The following is a 17,338-nucleotide window of genomic DNA, read 5'->3' as shown; positions in this document are numbered from 1 at the left end:
GGAACCCACAACGATTATAGTGGACCTAGACCTAGAGGGAATGATACGGCAACGAGTGATGAGGAGACTGAGGTCCTCACTGAGGAAGAGGAGGCACCGCGACCCCCTCCTCCTCCATCTCTGCGCACACGTGGTGCATCTAGGCTACCTAGAAAAGTAGCTACCAGAAATGTTGCTCATCGTAGGAACACACAACAAATTGCGCCAAGTGATTCTGAAAGTATAAGTGATGAGGAAAGTGATGAGGATTCATTCGAGCCTCCTGAAAGGCATACACGTACAGTACGTAGTCGGCAGGCTGGGGCTGGTGAGGGCTGGAGTCGTAGCAATACTCCTCCAGTTGTTGATGATTTTACTGGAAATCCTGGACTGAAAATTCCCAAGCCTACTAGTGCACTGGCTTATATTCAATTGTTCATCACGCGTGCCCTCCTTGAGTTCTTGACCATTGAAACAAATTTGTACGCCTCGCAGTTATTCCGGATGGCCAATGAAAATGTATCAGATATTTGGAACCCAGTGAAGGTGAGTGAAATGGCGCGATTCCTAGGACTGTTCATATTGATGGGCATAATTAGGCTCCCAACTATGAGGATGTATTGGCAAACAGCAAAGCCATGGCATGCTCGTTTCTTCAGCTTGTTCATGCCGTCCAGACGATTCCAGCATATAAACCAGTTTTCCCACACATTCAATACCAATGCAGTGCCCGTGAACAATCGTGATAAGTTGATAAAAGTGAGGCCAGTGATGGATTACTTGAAAGACAGGTTTGTGAAGTTTACATCCCCAAGAAAGAGTTGTGTTTGGATGAGGGTACAATGCCATGGCGAGGCCGACTATCCTTCAAAGTGTACAATCCAAACAAACCAGACAAGTATGGTGTGAAACTTTATATGCTTGCTGAATCTGTCTCTGGGTACATATATGACTTTGACGTATACTCAGGTATTGGTAAGACGATAGTGGATACAGTAACGGGGTTGATGCAGCCTTTAGTGAACCAGGGTTACCATTTGTACATGGATAATTACTACAACTCGGTTACCCTGACAGAAACATTGAGAGAACTTGGGGTGTACACATGTGGCACAATTAGAATGCTACGTGGCGCCCCAAAGGCATTGCAAACTCTAGCCAAGGGTAAACTTCCACTGGATACCACCGTATACCGCCGCAAAGATAACACCTTCATTCTCCTGTGGAGAGACAAGCGAGTAGTCTCAATAATTACCAACATCCACAATGCAGACACTCAGCGAGTTCAGCGAAGGAAACGAATTCGCAAACGAGACGGAACAAGTGGAATACAACAGGTAACAGTGAACAAACCGACTGCAATTTGCGAGTACAATAAGTTCATGAAAGGTGTGGACCACTTCGATCAAATGGTTAAATATTACCATTTTACCAGGAAAACTCACAAGTGGACCAAAAAGATTACCTTTTATTTCCTGCAAATGGCATTGCATAATGCCTTTGTTTTGTACAAATACAACACAACTGATCGAAAAAAGCTAACATTGCTACAGTTCCACGAAGTGGCAATCTGGGCCCTATTGAACTGGGACACAGAGGAGTGGCCTAAAACAACATCATCATCTCAACACTTGCGGCACACTCCAGACATAAATGATGACACAGCTCCTGCCAATGCTGACGCCATGCCAACTCCCGGACCATCTGGTGTGAGGCGGCCTTTGTTCACTACACCACCTCAAGATGAAGCAGACACCGAATCTGAACCCGACATGTCTGCCACACTGCCAGTTGACGAAACTGTTTTGTCAGATGAATCTGATTCTCCTGCAAATGTTTCACCTCCAGCGAGAAGACCTGGCACTATTGTTGATTCAGAAAATCGCATGAACACAAAACTGAAACATGAAATTTACAGACTGCCCAAACGTCTCAAGTGTCATGTATGCGCACGGTCCGGTAAAAGGAAGGACACGAACATAGGATGCAGGACCTGTGGTGTTGCACTCTGTGTTATTCCCTGCTACACACATTACCACCGGAAAACGGTGTATTGGGTGGTGAAGAAGTAACCACCCGCAACAGCTTCACTCCACCTACAAACCATCTGTTGAGCAACTTCAGGAATGAAGAACCTGAAGAAGGTGGAGTGAAGAACAGATGCTCAACTTACTGTTCCACAACCAGCCTTCCCTTGGTAAGTACACCTATTTGGTCCAAGTTTGTGTAGTATAATTTAGCTCATAGAACATTCTATTGCGAAAACATTGCCACAAAAATGAATGACATACATACAATAATAATATCAGAACAGTGAAATAAGTATAAACTTTCAAAGCAACGTTTCGCGCATGTGTCGTCTGGTCACCGTTACCGGGTAACAGTGCGCCCACTTCCCACACTCTTGCTGGTGGGCCGCGACCATTATTCTATGATTATATTCATATCACCGTGTTGGGAATTTCATTGGGAGTCCATTGATACCAAAATTAAGGCTGTAGGACAATTGTAGAGGTGATAATAATTCCAAGAGTAAAAACATTTTGTTGCTGTTGGGCGCTCACGGCGACTCATCTTCGTAGTTATTTATTTCGTGCTGGTATCTCTATAGCTTTCGTGACTTTTTTTACTGATGTTCTTCTAGAGAATTTTATTGCGAACACGTTGGTACCAAAATGAAATATGTAGCATGAGAACTAAGGTCAGAAGAGTAAAAAGAGTATACACATTTTTGTTTTTACGCTTAAGCGATAAAAACGCCACGCGCACATACAGTTGGCTCCCTGACCTTCGCCGAGAGCGCGAAAGTGTTAAGAGCCTTCTCCTTTCCTACCTCCTACAGGAACTTTGTCCTCCTAGCCTCCTTTCTCAGCTCGAAAACCTCATCACCTTGTACTTGTCAGGTATGAACACTAATAACTATATCTGCCCTAGTTTCAAAGGAAGTAGCTAAAACGTACTCATCAATGCTTACCAGTCTCATAAAAAAGGCAAAACTTGCATATTATGTGAATAGATTCAATGAAGCAAAAGGCAACATGAAAAGCACTTGGAAAACAATCTCTAGTATCCTAGGAACTAAACAACACTCACATAACCAAATAAAACTTTACATGTTTGTGGATATACCGTCAACTGATTTAGAAATGGCAAATGAATTTAATAGTTTCTTTTCATCGGTTGGTGCTAATCTTGTCAGTAAAATTCCACAGACTCAGACACATATTAAAACATATCTCTCAGGCAGCTATCCAAAGTCTATTCTCCTTTCACCAATCAGCCAGGCAGATGTTGTGTCCATCATACACACTCTAAAAACCAAGGCAGGGAACACCAGTGAAATTCCGTCCATTGTATACAAGAGCGCCTCCCATGCCCTTGCCCCACCCATAGCCCTACTGTTCAACAAACCTATAGTGTCACACCTTCCCTGATATCCTCAAAAAACCAGCGTTGCATGTAATGAAACGCCATTTTCTGGGTGAGTGCCGGAGGCTCCCCGGAGCTATCCCAGGCTGATATGCTAACGTCAGACTTTGGCATCAGTCATGTGTATGGAGTTCTTAGGCCTACCGGGGACCACGGCCAGAACCGGGCCCCCTCAGAGAGGCAAGGGGGAGCAATGGCCTATAGAAGCCCCCGTGTGGTTGGAAGCATTCTATGTCTGCCATCGACCGGAACAGGCACCCAGAAACGTAAGCGCCTCAAAACAAACCCCTATTCTGGTGAAAATTGCTACCAAAAGCCAAACTAGTGGATAGAACTCCCCAACCGAAAACAGGCAAAACTAGTGTGACGTCACACACTGCCGCGCCGCTGTCTGCGCAGCTCCCCCCTCCCCAGGAGGGGGAAGGGGATGGCCCAGACCCTCCATGCCGGCTACCCACACCTCAGTTCTTGAGGCTGGATGTCAAAAACGCGAAAAACCGCCGACTGGAGGGAGGGAGGGATGCAGGGGAGCCTCCGGGACTCACCCAGAAAATGGCATTTCATTACATTCAACGCTGGTTTTCTGGGGGGAGCCCCGTCGGCTCCCCGGAGCTAACTACCCACAGACGGAAAAAGAGGGACTTACCCGGGAGGCGGTCGTCGCTCACTCCTCAACTCGAAGCCGAGACAACTGGCTGCAACCGCCGACCCAAAGCAACACAGGCCCGACGGGGCCCAGGGACATTCACAAGGTAACGAGCAGTCAGGACCCTGTTCGACCGCCAAAATCCCCGCGACCGAATATCAGACCAAGACATATTCCCAAAGACGGCAGCAAGAGCCGTGAACTTACGAACGTCGTGGGCACGGGGATATATCGCAGGCTGGCTGGACTTAATAACCCTGAGGACGACCTGGGAGACCCGAACCCGCGAACAGGGAAGAAGGGAAACCGGATCAACCCACAACGCGTCCCCGGAGACAGAAGCCGTGGCGCGCAAATAACGGCGAAGCGCCGCAACCGGACACAAAACATGATGCACCCCCGGCCTGACCAACCAAGCATCAACCACCCATGCTCTGGAACGCAACAGTCTCATTCTTCGCTAGAAAAGAAGGAGACGGCTGCAAACGAACAAAACAATCACCATGACCAAAAGAGCAGAAACCCCTGCGCCGGAGGAGAGCATGAAGCTCCCCTACCCGACCCCCAGAGGCGAACGCCAACAAGAAAAGTGCCTTGGAAAAACAATCCTGGACCGAAGGGGCCACAACGAAACGAGGAGACGAAAAGAAAGCGAGCACTCTGTCCAAAGACCAGGACGGCTCAGGCGACGCATGAGCAGGCCGGAGGTGAAACAATGCACGAGACAGCTTGCGAAACGGCGCAGACGTAACATCGATACCGAAAGCAAGCTGAAGCGGCTCCGCAAGCGCCGCACGATACGAGGCAACAGTGTTAGGCATAAGATGACGGTCCTGAAAGAACCACGAGAGGAAGGACAAGACCACCCGAACAGACAAGGAACTAACACGACGAAGACGCAAAAAGAAACAGAAGGACCGCCAGGAAACTTCATACTGCCGCCGAGAAGAAGCCCTCAGGTGGGACACCAACAAGGAGGCCACCTGATCACCATAGAGATGATGATAGACTCGAGTCAAAAAACCCATACGCGAAGACTCAAGGAGAAGATCGAACCAGCCACGTGACGTACCGGCCCGATCTGCTGAAAGAGGCGGAGCCGCGGGAAAACCCTCGGGTTCGGACACCGAGCAACCAGCGCCTGAAACCAAGGCTGGGCCGGCCACCAAGGGGCCAGAAGGACAACTCTCCCCTGGTAAGTCTCTAAGCAAGTCAGGACCTGGAGCAACAGCCGAACTGGGGGAAAGAGGTACAGGAACCCCTACCTCGACCAGTCTAGCCGAAAGGCATCGACCCCGATGGCCTCGCGATCGGGGAAGGGCGCTGCATAAATGGGAAGACGCCGCGACCACGCTGACGTGAAGAGGTCCACCTCGGGGCGCCCGAACGTCTGGCAAAGCCAACGGAAGGACTCGTCGTCAACCGTCCACTCCGTGGAGAGGGGAACGAAGCGAGACAGGACGTCGGCCAAGACGTTGGACACGCCCCGTACGTGAACCGCCAGGAGAGCCAAACCCTGAGAACTCAGCAGACGAGTCACCCGAAGCGACCAACCCCAAAGAGACAAGGACCGCATCGAACCCCCGCAGTTCAGGCAATGAACCACCGGAGAGCAGTCCGAATGGAGCTGAATCGTCGATCCGCGGGCCACCCAAATCATCCCCAGAGCAAACCACACTGCCGCGAACTCCCGCACCGAGCTGTGAGCTCGACGGAAGGATGGATCCCAACGCCCCTAGCCGGCCTGGTGAGCACTGGTCACAAAACCCCAGCCGAGAGACGACGCATCCGTGTACACATCGAGCGAGGGCTCGGGTAGGTGCCACGGCACTGAACCCCGAAAAACCCTAAGAGGAAGCCGGTGACGCAGCAACCGACGCAAGGCCCCCGGAGGTCGAACTCTGCGATCGCGAGAGAGGCCAAAGGGGGAACCCCGAAGGAACCAGAACCGCCGTTGAAGCCAAACCCGACCCGGCGGGTAGACCACCATCGCGAAGTTCAGGCTCCCGCACAGCCCCTCGAACAACCGCCGGGTGACCCGAGGGCCCTCCAGAAACAGATGAAGGCGGGACTGCAGCCGCAGGAGAGACTCTGGAGGGCAAGACAAGGAGGTGGTTCGAGAGTCCCAAACGAGACCCAGCCAAGTCCGAACTTGAGAGGGAACCAGATGGGACTTCCTCCAGTTCACCAAGAACCCAAACTCGGCGAGCTGGGAAAGAACCAAATCCCTGGCTAGCAAGCAAGCTGACCGGCTGGGAGCCCAAACCAGCCAGTCGTCGAGGTAGGCCAACACTCGAACACCTAGGAGACGCAAATGAGCCACCACAACCCGTGTAAGGCGCGTGAACACGCGAGGTGCCAGGTTCAACCCGAACGGGAGACAACGAAAGCGGTAACTCAAGACGCCCCACAACAAAACCGAGCCAGTCCCTGAACCGTGGATGAATCAGGACATGCCAATAAGCATCCTGGAGGTCCAGGGACACCATCCAAGCTCCCGGCTCCAAGAGGAGCCGAACCTGAGACAGCGTAGTCATCCGAAAGGAGGGGCAATGAACCCAGGGGTTCAGACGGGACAAGTCCAGAATGAACCGCAGGTCCGCACAGTCCCGTTTCAGAACCGGAAACAGTCGGGAAACTCATCTGAGGGCCGACGTCGTTTCGACGACACCCAAGGGTACCCACTCCAAGACGACTCGACAGAACGCAGGGGAAGAAACCTGCCCTGCCAGCCCCGACCCCCCCAAGGGGGGAGGGGCCGCCCAACGCCACCGCAGGCCACGAGACACAACCCGAAAGGTCCACGAACTGTGGGACCAGGCGCGGGCGAACAGTGCAAGCCGCCCCCCATCGCCCCGTCAATGGGGCAAACCGCGAGAGGGCCGGCGACCCTTACGAGACCCAGAACCCCGCACAGAGCGAACACCGCGCCGACCAGACGAGGGAGGGTCCGCAGGAGGAGCCAAACCCGAACCTGAGACCAGACGCCTACCACGACGAGAGGAACCCCGAGCCCTGGCACGACCTTTCCGGGAAGACCCACCCCGGGACCCCCGAAAACCAACAAGTCCGACATCGGATGACAAGCCGCCGACGCAGCCTGAATAAACTGCGCCACGGCTGACTCCTCAAACAGAAGAGGACAAAAAGGTGAAGAACGCTTAAGAGCCAGAGCCCAAGCAGATTCCACGGAGGAACCCAGCACCGTCTGCCGACACGCGAGACAGGAAGCATAAAACAGGGAAACTGCATCCCGCAAAATCGGCGTGAACAGCTTCAACAAGGCAGCCGATGAACGTGCAGCCGAGGACAAGGTGCCGGACCCCGGGAGGGACCCAAGCGTCCTCACATCCTCCACGAGCCAATCCGAAGACAGCTCCAGGAGGGAAAAGAACCGCAAGGCCGAAGCCAAAAAGCCCCGGGCGCGCAAGTCCTCCGCAACGAGTGCCGCCGAAAGGGTGGGAACCTGCACATGGAGCTGAATAACGCCCACATCGCGGGGAAGGGCAGGGGCAAACAAGCACTCATTCAGGTGCAATACCTGGCCTTGTTCTTCAGCCTTAATTACTTACATTCAATGCAATAAGCAGTTTTAAGCTACTTTTATTGCCTCTTCACATCACCTGTCACCAATACTGTACTAGGCTTATATTCTGGTTTTATCTTGAAGACATATTTTGATTACTTCTTCACAAATTGCCTTGCCACTTTCAGTAAAGACTTTCCCAACTTACCAGGTTACTCACTGTAACCTGATAATGTAAGACTTATAACCAAGTTATCTGAAAATCAGACACCCAACCCACAAATTTGAAAAATAAAATAACTTACGACATTTCAGTCTGTCCTATATGTTATCAAGCCATGTATTGAAACATGAATGAATGAATGAATGAATGAATGAATGAATGTAAAGAATGAATATACAGTGTGTGGTTGTATTATGTGGTAGTGTTGTATAGTAATATGTAATGATAAATGTACGTGGTGAACTATTGAGGCAGTAAATCGTGATGGTAACCTAACAATGACCATGGGAATAACTATGGCCCTCCTACTAGCCTTGTTGTACCTGGTCCACTTTATCTGAACTACTACTGTTATAGCAGCTGTGAATGCACAGAGAATAACCTGGCTGAAATAGAAGGAAGTGATGAAAGATTTATGAATAAATCTTGCTCAAAATCAGTTTAAATACATTTAATATAATAAAAACTTGACAACTTACCTCAAAGAAAACATTCACATCTTTAACTGTAACATGTGTCTGGCTGCAAGAGGTCGGGCTGGAGTACCGCTGGATACCTAGTGATGCCTCCCCACCTCCTTCTACAATGTCCACTATCATATTCATGTTACTTTTGCCAATATGCTTCGTAACAAAATCACAAACCGAATTATAACCTGAAATAATATTTCTTGTGAAGCATATGAAAAAATAAATATGGTAGTACTATGTGGTAAATAGTATCAAAGATATTTGACTACATTAAAAGAATTTGATTATATATGTAATATATGGATTTGCCTACGGCTGTGAAGCATCAATAGTATGAATACCTAACAAAGCTTATGAAAATTCGAAAACTGTGTATAAAAACATTGAGCACTGAACATAATGAAATATCCTTTTCTGAGTGCCCTCAGTAGCTTCCCGGTTCAGCTGTTGCTCCTGGACGGAGGCTCCCCTCGTGTCCACAGCAACAGCTGAACTGGGGAGGGGGAGGGGGGGAAGAGGTACAGGGAACCCCGCCCCCACCTCAACTAGTCTGCCAAAAGCAGCGACCTCGAGAATTCAACAGACGAGTCACCCAAAGCGACCAACACCAAAGTGCCAGGGACGGCATCAAATTCCCTGTGGGTCAGACAAGAATCCCTGAGAAACAGTCCAAATGGGGCCTGATTGTCGATCCGCGAGCGACCCAAACCCACCGGAGCGACAACCACACCACAGTGAACACCTACACCATGTTGCGAGTCTAAGGGAAGGAAGGACCCTACCACCCCTGGCTGGCCTGGTAAGCACTAGCCACAAAGCCCCAGCCAAGAGACAACGCATCCCTGAACACATCAAGCAAGGGTTTGGGTAGGCGCCAAGGCACTGAATCCTGAAAAACCCAAAAAAGAAGTTGGCGACGCAGCACCCGACGCAAGGCCAGCAGAGGCCGAACCCAACAATCGCAAGAGAGGCGGAAGGGACGTCCCCAAAGGAACCAAAACAGATGATGAAGCCAAACCTGACAAACCTACCAGTGGGTAAACCATCATGACAAGTTCAAGCTCCAGCACAACCCTCGAGCAACCGCCGGGTGACACGGAAACCCCCCAAAGCAAGCGAAGGCGGGACTGCAGCCGAAGCAGAGACTCCGGAGGGAGAGACAAGGAAGCAGTCCGTGAGTCCCACTCAGGACCCAGCCAAGTCTGAACCAGAGAGGGAACAAGATTGGACTTCCTCCAGTACACCAGGAACCCAAACTCGGGGAGCTAGGAAAGAACCAAATCCCTGGTGAGCAGACACGCGGACTGGCTGGGAGCCCACAACAGCCAGTTGTCAAGGGAGGCCAGCACCTGAACCCCTAACAGATGGAGACGGGCCACCACGATCCGCATCCCGTAGGATCGGGATGCGGCTCCAAAAAGAGCAGAAGACGCACGCGCAGCGGAGCCCAAGGCACCAGACCCAGGAACAAATCCAAGCGCCCCATACCCTCCACAAGCTGATCCAAGGACAGATCCAGGAGGGAAAAAACTGCAAGACTGAAGCCCACATGCCACGAACACACAAGTCCTCAGCAACTCAAAGCCAAAAGGGAGGGAATCTGCAGATGAAGCTGCACTTCTCCAACATCTCGAGGAAGGGCAGGGGCGAACAAGCACGCAGTGATGTGCCCAAACTCACCCCCAGGAAAACCTGGACCAACGTCAGTGCCTTGCGCCACACAAGCGTGCGGGTATGACAGAAAGTACGCCAAGCATCCAAAGACAACACAGGGCAGTCCGCTAGGCTGGACGACTCCGGAACCTCATAACAAACCCAGTAGGGAAACAAAGACCCAAACCTGAATGAAGACCGATTCATAATAGATGCATAATCCAGGTCGAGCAGGAGGTAAGCCGTAGTGGCTTTCCGCACCTCATGAGGCGGGATGTGAAAAGCCGAGAACTTCCGGAAAGACGGAACCAACAGACCCAAAGAGACACTGAACTGAACCCGGGGAGGGGCCTGACACCAAATCCAACACGTATGCAGAGAGAGGGAGGAGGGGATAAGAAAACCCCACTCCTTGTAACAGTAGGCCCCACTCGGAGGATAGAAAAACCTAGGCAGGGTCCAACAGGGCCCAAAACCCCCAAGTCAGCCGCTCTCCAACCCTGGGAACCTCCACACCAGGACCCAGAGGTGAGTCGTCCTCCAAAGCCCATGCCTCAGAAGAAAAAGGCAGGACAGCCGGAAAGACAGGAAGGGAGAGGGGCTCTCTGGTCAGACCCTGATGCCACGACTGGAGGAACTGACTCTAATTCCCTCCATCACCACTCTGGAAGGGGGAATCCCCCGAGACTCCCCAAGTTTCAAAACCAGCTAAACCTCGCCACGACCCCGAAGCCCTCAGATGCTATGGAGCCGGAAGCAGGAGGGGGGGGGGGGGGGGGCCAGAATGCACCACAACAGGGAAAGAATGAGGGGTGTAGACTGAACCAAGGCCGAAGCGACCAACAACCCCATGGATGGGTTCCTATAACCAAAACAGTGCAGCCTCGAGGTTTCTAGGTCAGCAATCAACCTAGCACATTGCAGCACCCTAAATCTAGTACACAATGCCTGAGCTGCCTACACCCATTCAGTGGACAGAATGAACAGAGTCACTAACAAGCAACAAAACTCGCAGGACTTCGGATCAAAGGTGTCACCGACGCAACAGGCAGCATGGCAGAGGCAAAAACAGTGAGAGTCACCCTGAGACAAGGGGACAGATGGGCCGGTAGCTGAGGGTACAGGGGCCGGTGGCTGAGCGGAAAGCACGCTGGACGTGTGATCCTGTGGTCCCGGCTTCGATTCCGGGCGCTGGCACCCGGAAGCGGTACTGCTTTACCTAGCAGTAAATAGGTACCTGGGAGTTAGTCAGTTGTCACGGGCAGCTTCCTGGGGTGTGTGTGGTGTTGAAAAAAAAATAAAAAATAGTAGTTAGCAACAGTTGATTGACAGTTGAGAGTCGGACCGAAAGAGCAGAGCTCAACCCCCGCAAGCACAACTAGGTGAATACAGAGCAACCCTCAAACTCGCACAGAGCAAGAGGGGATCCAGGGGTCGCATCCATGCTGGAGTTTCCCAGGGCCCTTAGACTGGTATCACTAAGGGAAGCCCAGGATTGGTACTGTGAACCGGCGCCCAAGTCTACCAACGAAATTTCTAACAGCTGAACCCCCAGGGCGTGTCCACTCACGGGTAACCTAGTAAAGGCACCACAAAGACAATGGTAATACATGAGGCAGCCCCACCACCAAGCAGGAAAACAAAAACAAAAGACAAACCCTGCAAGAGGACAATGTGCCCAGGCAGAACACAGCCAGCCGCTATATGAGGTGATAACTAGCTGTGCTAACCCCTTCCCAAATGCAAACAAGGGTGTAGAAAACACCCCAGCACACTAAGAGCTGGCGGGTAATCACCGAGCAGCAAACGACCAAGCAGAGGTAGATCTCAAGGTGACTTGTGGAAGGTGGCCCCAGGCCCCAGGGGCAGTACTTACAGGGCACCTAGTGAAAGTGACTTTAGGTACATGCAGCCTGAGTACTTGTGAGATTACTCCTGGCTCATGCACCACTAGAGAAGACTTGCCCCACACCACAAGGCCCAAGGCCCAAGGCCCAAGGCCCAAGGCCCAAGGCCCAAGGCCCAAGGCCCAAGGTTGTCTGTGCAATTCCCCCCCCCCCCCCACCTTTCCCTTTCCCTGGTGAAGGGTAGGGTTGCGCAGACAAGTGGCACAGCAACATGGCGACGTCATGCTTGTTTGCTCATTTACATTTGGGGAGTGCTGTTCACTCGTTTGACTTTCAGTAGTAGTTTCAACCAGAACAGGGGTTTGTTTTGGGGATGCTTACCTTTCTGGGTGCCTGACCTGGTCGATGGCAGACATAGAATACTCCATAACCACATTTGCATTTCTATAGGCCATTGCTCCTCGTGCCTCTCTGAGGGGTCGTGGTCCCCACTAGGCCTAGAATTCATTCACATTAACTGATTCCAAAGTCTAATAGATCCCTATCAGCCTGGATAGCTCCAGGGAGTCAAAGGGGATCCCCCCAGAAAAATAGTTGATTGGTTGACAGTTGAGAGGTGGTCCGAAAGAGCCTGAGCTCAACCCTCGCAAGCACAACTAGGTGAATACAGACTTTTCAATTACTGAACTTTTAGCAAGGATCATTTTTTTTTTTTTTTTTAGTCTAATAACTGGGTCCCATACTTTAAATTTTCTTCTTATATGACTGTAGTAGCCATAGTTACTCTGACTGCAGCCGCTCTGTCATATTCACGCGAACTCTGCACTTCCCTACTTATACTTGTGTACTAATTTCTGGCCCTTTTTAGTTCCTCTTTGTTTGCTCCAGTATTCTGGTATTTTTCCTTTTTATCAAGCCTTCTAGCTTCTGTTGGTGGCCTCTTTTGATTGTCCAGTCAACCTAACCTAGTCGATGGCAGACATGGAATGCTTCCAACCAGTTGAGGGTTTCCGCAGGCCATTGCTCCTCGTGCCTCTCTGAGGGGGCCAGGTTCTGGCTCGTGGTCCTCAGCAGGCAAGCACTCCAATCGAATTGACTGATGCAACGGTCTAATACATGCATATCATCCCAGTAAGCTCCGGGGAGCCAGAGGGGCTCTCCATAGAATTTGGTTTTAAATGTGCTCAATGGCTTTCCCATGGCCCCAATTCTTGTCTTATAATGTTGCGCCTATCTACGAAAATCACTAAAACTGTGACTGGAGTCACAATAACAGTTACCATTCATACCCCAATATTTCCCCTGCTCTATGGGCTGGTTTCACTAAGGAAATCCTCACCTTCTAACTTATGATGTAATGGGCAAGATTTCCACCAGTCTGTGAACTCTGTCCCAACATCCTAAGCAAATCCACAAATTCAACATGATAGCAAAGACGAGTTCGTGGAATTGGGCGAGTAAATCCGGTCTGGAAAGTGTGCATTCCAACCAGAGATTTGTCAAATTGAGGTTTGTTGAATCGAGGTTCTACGTACATTAATGTATCTAAAACAGTAAGTTTGGCCACCCCGATATATATATATCAGTTGGAAGTTGGGAATAATGTGAAGATGGCAGTACATTACAGTATATGTTAATCTATTGACATGTATGTGATAATATTTGGTGCCAATTGGTGGTAATGATCAGGAGGGCACACCAGCATAAGCAGAGCACTACCCCATGGTCTTTGTGATGCCGAGCAGTGTTTGGAGCTGTTGTGTGTGTAAAACTTTGTTGAAGGTCATGTTAACCTGCCTTTGAAAGAGCAGACCACTACCTAATGAATGAGCTGCATGGCATAGTTTAAGAAAAAATTCTGTATTACAGTTATTTGAAATCATACTCTACATCAGTCGAAAAATCCTTTACAATAACATCTGTCCAGGAGAAAATACCAAATACTGTACAGTATTAGAGAAAATATTTAACAGTCTTATCATAAATAAACCATTGAATTATATGATGTAATACAACTTGATACAATTTAACTAACCTTTTGCATGAGGTGACAGAGAAACCATGAGCTCCATACAAGCATGTCTAACAAGAGCCTTTGGTCTACCACACTGCTTCAGAAGCCAAAACAGTAGATCAGAGAGAGTGCCTTCTCCCATGTCAGAGGGAATACGACGATGTGCTGATTTCTGATAAAAAACATACAAAAAAAAAGTCTCAAATGTAATGAAACTCCATTTTCTGGGTAAAGCCCCAAAGGCTCCCTAGAGCTATTGGACTGATATTAGCTAAAATTAGCAAGGGGCTTCAGTTATATTGAGTTGTCATGCCTAGATAACTGAAGATAACCTGGGACCACTAGCCAGAACATGGTCCCTTCAGAGAGAAGCAGGGAGCAACGACCTATGAACTCATGTATGAAAGTATTCCTGTCTGCCATTGACCAGGGTTTAAGCACCCAAGAAGGTAGGCGCTCCAGAACAGACCCCTCCTGATAGAAAAATTGCAACTCGAGACCTAACACAGGCTAGAGACTTCCCCAAGGAAAACAAGCTAACAAACAACACGTCCGCTAGCGTGCGTAACAAACACCCCCCACCTTCCGGGGAGAGGAGGGCAGCCGGAACAGTCTGTTTGGAGACTAAAACAGAGACACCATCCAAAAACCCGGGTCCAAGATAAGCAGGATGGGAGCCAGTCGGCCGAATGGACAGCACGCGGAACTTGTGATCCTGTGGTCCTGGGTTCGATCCCAGGCGCCGGCGAGAAACAATGGGCAGAGTTTCTTTCACCCTATGCCTCTGTTACCTAGCAGTAAAATAGGTACCTGGGTGTTAGTCAGCTGTCACGGGCTGCTTCCTGGGGGTGGAGGCCTGGTCGAGGACCGGGCCGCGAGGATACTAAAAGCTCCGAAATCATCTCAAGCTAGGACCTGGGACAGAGTGGTCATCGAAAAAGAGGGGCAAGGAATTCAAGGGTTCAGACAGGAAAAGTCCAGAATGAACCGCAGATCTACACAGTCCTGTTTCGGGACTGGAAACAAGTTGGAAACCCACTTGAGACACTAGGTCAATTCGACCATGCCCAAGTGCACTCACACCAAGATGACCTGACGAAGCCAAGGGGAAGACGCTTGCCCTGCCCACCCCTAACCCCCCCCTGTCCCCGAGCCACTCAATGCCACCACAGGCCGGAAGACACGACCTGAAACTCCCAAGAATCGTGGTACCAAGGGTGGGCAAACAGAGCCAGCCTCCTGTCCCGTTAATATAGAGACCTTTCCAAAAACCCAACTTGCACCAAGCACCACAACAACCAGATGAAGATGGTTCCAGAACAGGCACCGACTCAAAAACTAGCACCAAGGGCCCACCTCGACCAACAGATACCCGAACTATGGCACGACCTTTCCGGGAAGCACGAAAGTGCACACTCCAGACATCTAACACGTCCGAAAGAGGGCAGCAACTACCAGAAGCCGCCTGCAAAAACTGAACAACAGAGTCTGCAAACAACTGCAGACAAAATGGAGACAAAACCCTAAGAGCCAGGCATCAGATTCAAGAAAGCACTTACGCAAGCACTTACGAACCTGTACATCTTTTCTCAATCTTTGCCGGCTTTGTTTACAATTATTAAACAGTTAATGAGCTCCGAAGCACCAGAAGGCTGTTTATAACAAAAACAACAGTTGATTGGGAAGTTTTCATGCTTGTAAACTGTTTAATAAATGTAACCAAAGCCGTCAAAAATTGAGGAAAGATGTACACGTTTGTAAGTGCTTGTGCAAGTGCTTTCGTGAATCTGGCTTCTAAGGCCCAAGAAGAATCCACAGAGAGCGAGGACAGCCTGCCAACACGGAAGGTGGGAGGCAAAAAACAGAGAAAATGCCTCCCAGAGGATAGACGCATTCAGTTTGAGCAACGTCGCCTACGCCCTAGCAGCCAAAGTCAATGCAGCAGACGATGAGCTGGCACAACACCTCCATATCCTCTATACGCCAGTCTGAGGACAGCCCGAGAGGGGAAAGGAAGCAGAGGACCGAGGTCAAATGCCCGCGAGCACGAGGATCCTCCTCAAACAAAGTAGCCGAAAGGGAAGGGACCTGGACGTGCAACTGCAGCACACCAATCTCACGAGGAAGCACAAAGTCAAACAGGCACATGTTAAAGTGCTCAAATGCACCCCTTAAGTAAACCTACAACACGGTAGCGAGCTCTCGCCACTCAAATGTGCAGGTGCAACAGAATGTATGCCACGCCCCCAACGACAAAGGCAGTCCACAGGCCAGAACCTCATAACGTACCCAAAACGGGAAAGAAGACCCGAACTCAAGAGACCGGGTCTATCGCAGTGGCGAAATATGGGTCTCACAGGAGGTAGGCACCGAGGGCCTCCCAAGCCTCCGCAGGGAAAATATGAGACATAGGAAAGCTCCGGAAGGATGAAGCTGTGGAACACAGAGAAACCCGGTAACAAACTCAGGGGATGGGGGAGAGCCGACCCCATATTAAAGTCGTACAAGGAAGGGGGGATACAGAAACCCTGAACCTTGCAACTACAGATGCCACCCTGAAGGCACCAAAGCCCAGGCAGGATCGAAAGGGGCCCAAGCACCCCAGACCGATTCCCCCCCCCCACCCCCCACCAACCCCTGGAATCCTCCAAACTAGGATCTGGGATAGAGCCTTCCTCAATGCCCTCCCCCCCTTAAAGAAAGGGCAGAGTCCAATAAAAAGGCAGCAAAGAAAGGGTTCCACCGAAAGGACCCAGAAGCCTCGGAGGGAGAACAGGCTCGAATGCCTCAATCCCCACATCGAATGGGGGCAACCCACGGAGTCACCCGAGTCTCATCCACAGCTAAACCCTGCCCCGACTCCAAAACCCTCAGACGTTTAAGAGCTGGCAGCAGGGTTGGGGTAGAAGGAGGGTGATCCACACCAACAAGGAGAGGACGAAGAGGCACGGACTGAACCAAGATAGAAGCAATCAACGCCCTCAAGTCCAGGTCCCTAAAACCAAAATGGGGCAGCCCCAGGGCATTCGAGTGGTCAACCAACCAACCAAGTGCATCGCAGCAACCTAAACCTAGCATGCAAGGCGCATGAATCTCAGCTACATCAGAATGGGTAAATTGGAGAACAAGTGGAGAACAAGTTTCGCATGACTCCAGGTCGAAGGTGTCATTGACCCAACAAGCAGCATGACCAAGGCAAAACAGATGATCGTCACCCTGAGACAGGAGGCAAAGAACAACCTTCAAACTGTCACTAGGCAAGATGTAACTCTGAGGATACGTCCAATGGTCAACCAAGCCCCAATGGGGGTTTCCAGGCCCCGTAGGGGGATGTATGACTATGGGAAGCCCAGGCACTGGTGCTGCCAAAGCCAGTTGAAACCCCGTATATTATCCAGGCAAACTGGCCACTGTGAGGTGAGCAGTCTCGGGGGCCCAGATGAGGGCTACCCTACTGAACCTACGTATTCCCTAATAGTAACCCCGGCAGCCTCCCAACGGGCAAGAAAGAAAACAGTAGGAAAGAGAACCCCCAAGGAAGCACCACAACT

At 50.6% G+C, this 17,338-nt stretch overlaps 1 protein-coding gene across 1 annotated transcript in view; it reads right to left on the bottom strand.

Annotated features, from left to right (window-relative positions):
- Positions 1–17,338, bottom strand: part of LOC123764810 (DNA-dependent protein kinase catalytic subunit) — a 746,996-nt gene that overhangs the window by 356,769 nt on the left and 372,889 nt on the right. Inside the window, exons 22-23 of the mRNA XM_069302649.1 lie at positions 13,809–13,959; positions 8,283–8,458 (exon numbers count right to left, since the gene is read on the bottom strand). Coding sequence (XP_069158750.1) covers positions 8,283–8,458; positions 13,809–13,959 — 327 coding nt within the window. The remainder of the gene's footprint in view (positions 1–8,282; positions 8,459–13,808; positions 13,960–17,338) is intronic.

Source organism: Procambarus clarkii, chromosome 48 (assembly GCF_040958095.1).
Source record: "Procambarus clarkii isolate CNS0578487 chromosome 48, FALCON_Pclarkii_2.0, whole genome shotgun sequence".
Classification (NCBI taxonomy): Eukaryota; Metazoa; Arthropoda; class Malacostraca; order Decapoda; family Cambaridae; genus Procambarus; species Procambarus clarkii.
This window is presented reverse-complemented; position numbering and strand designations above follow the sequence as displayed.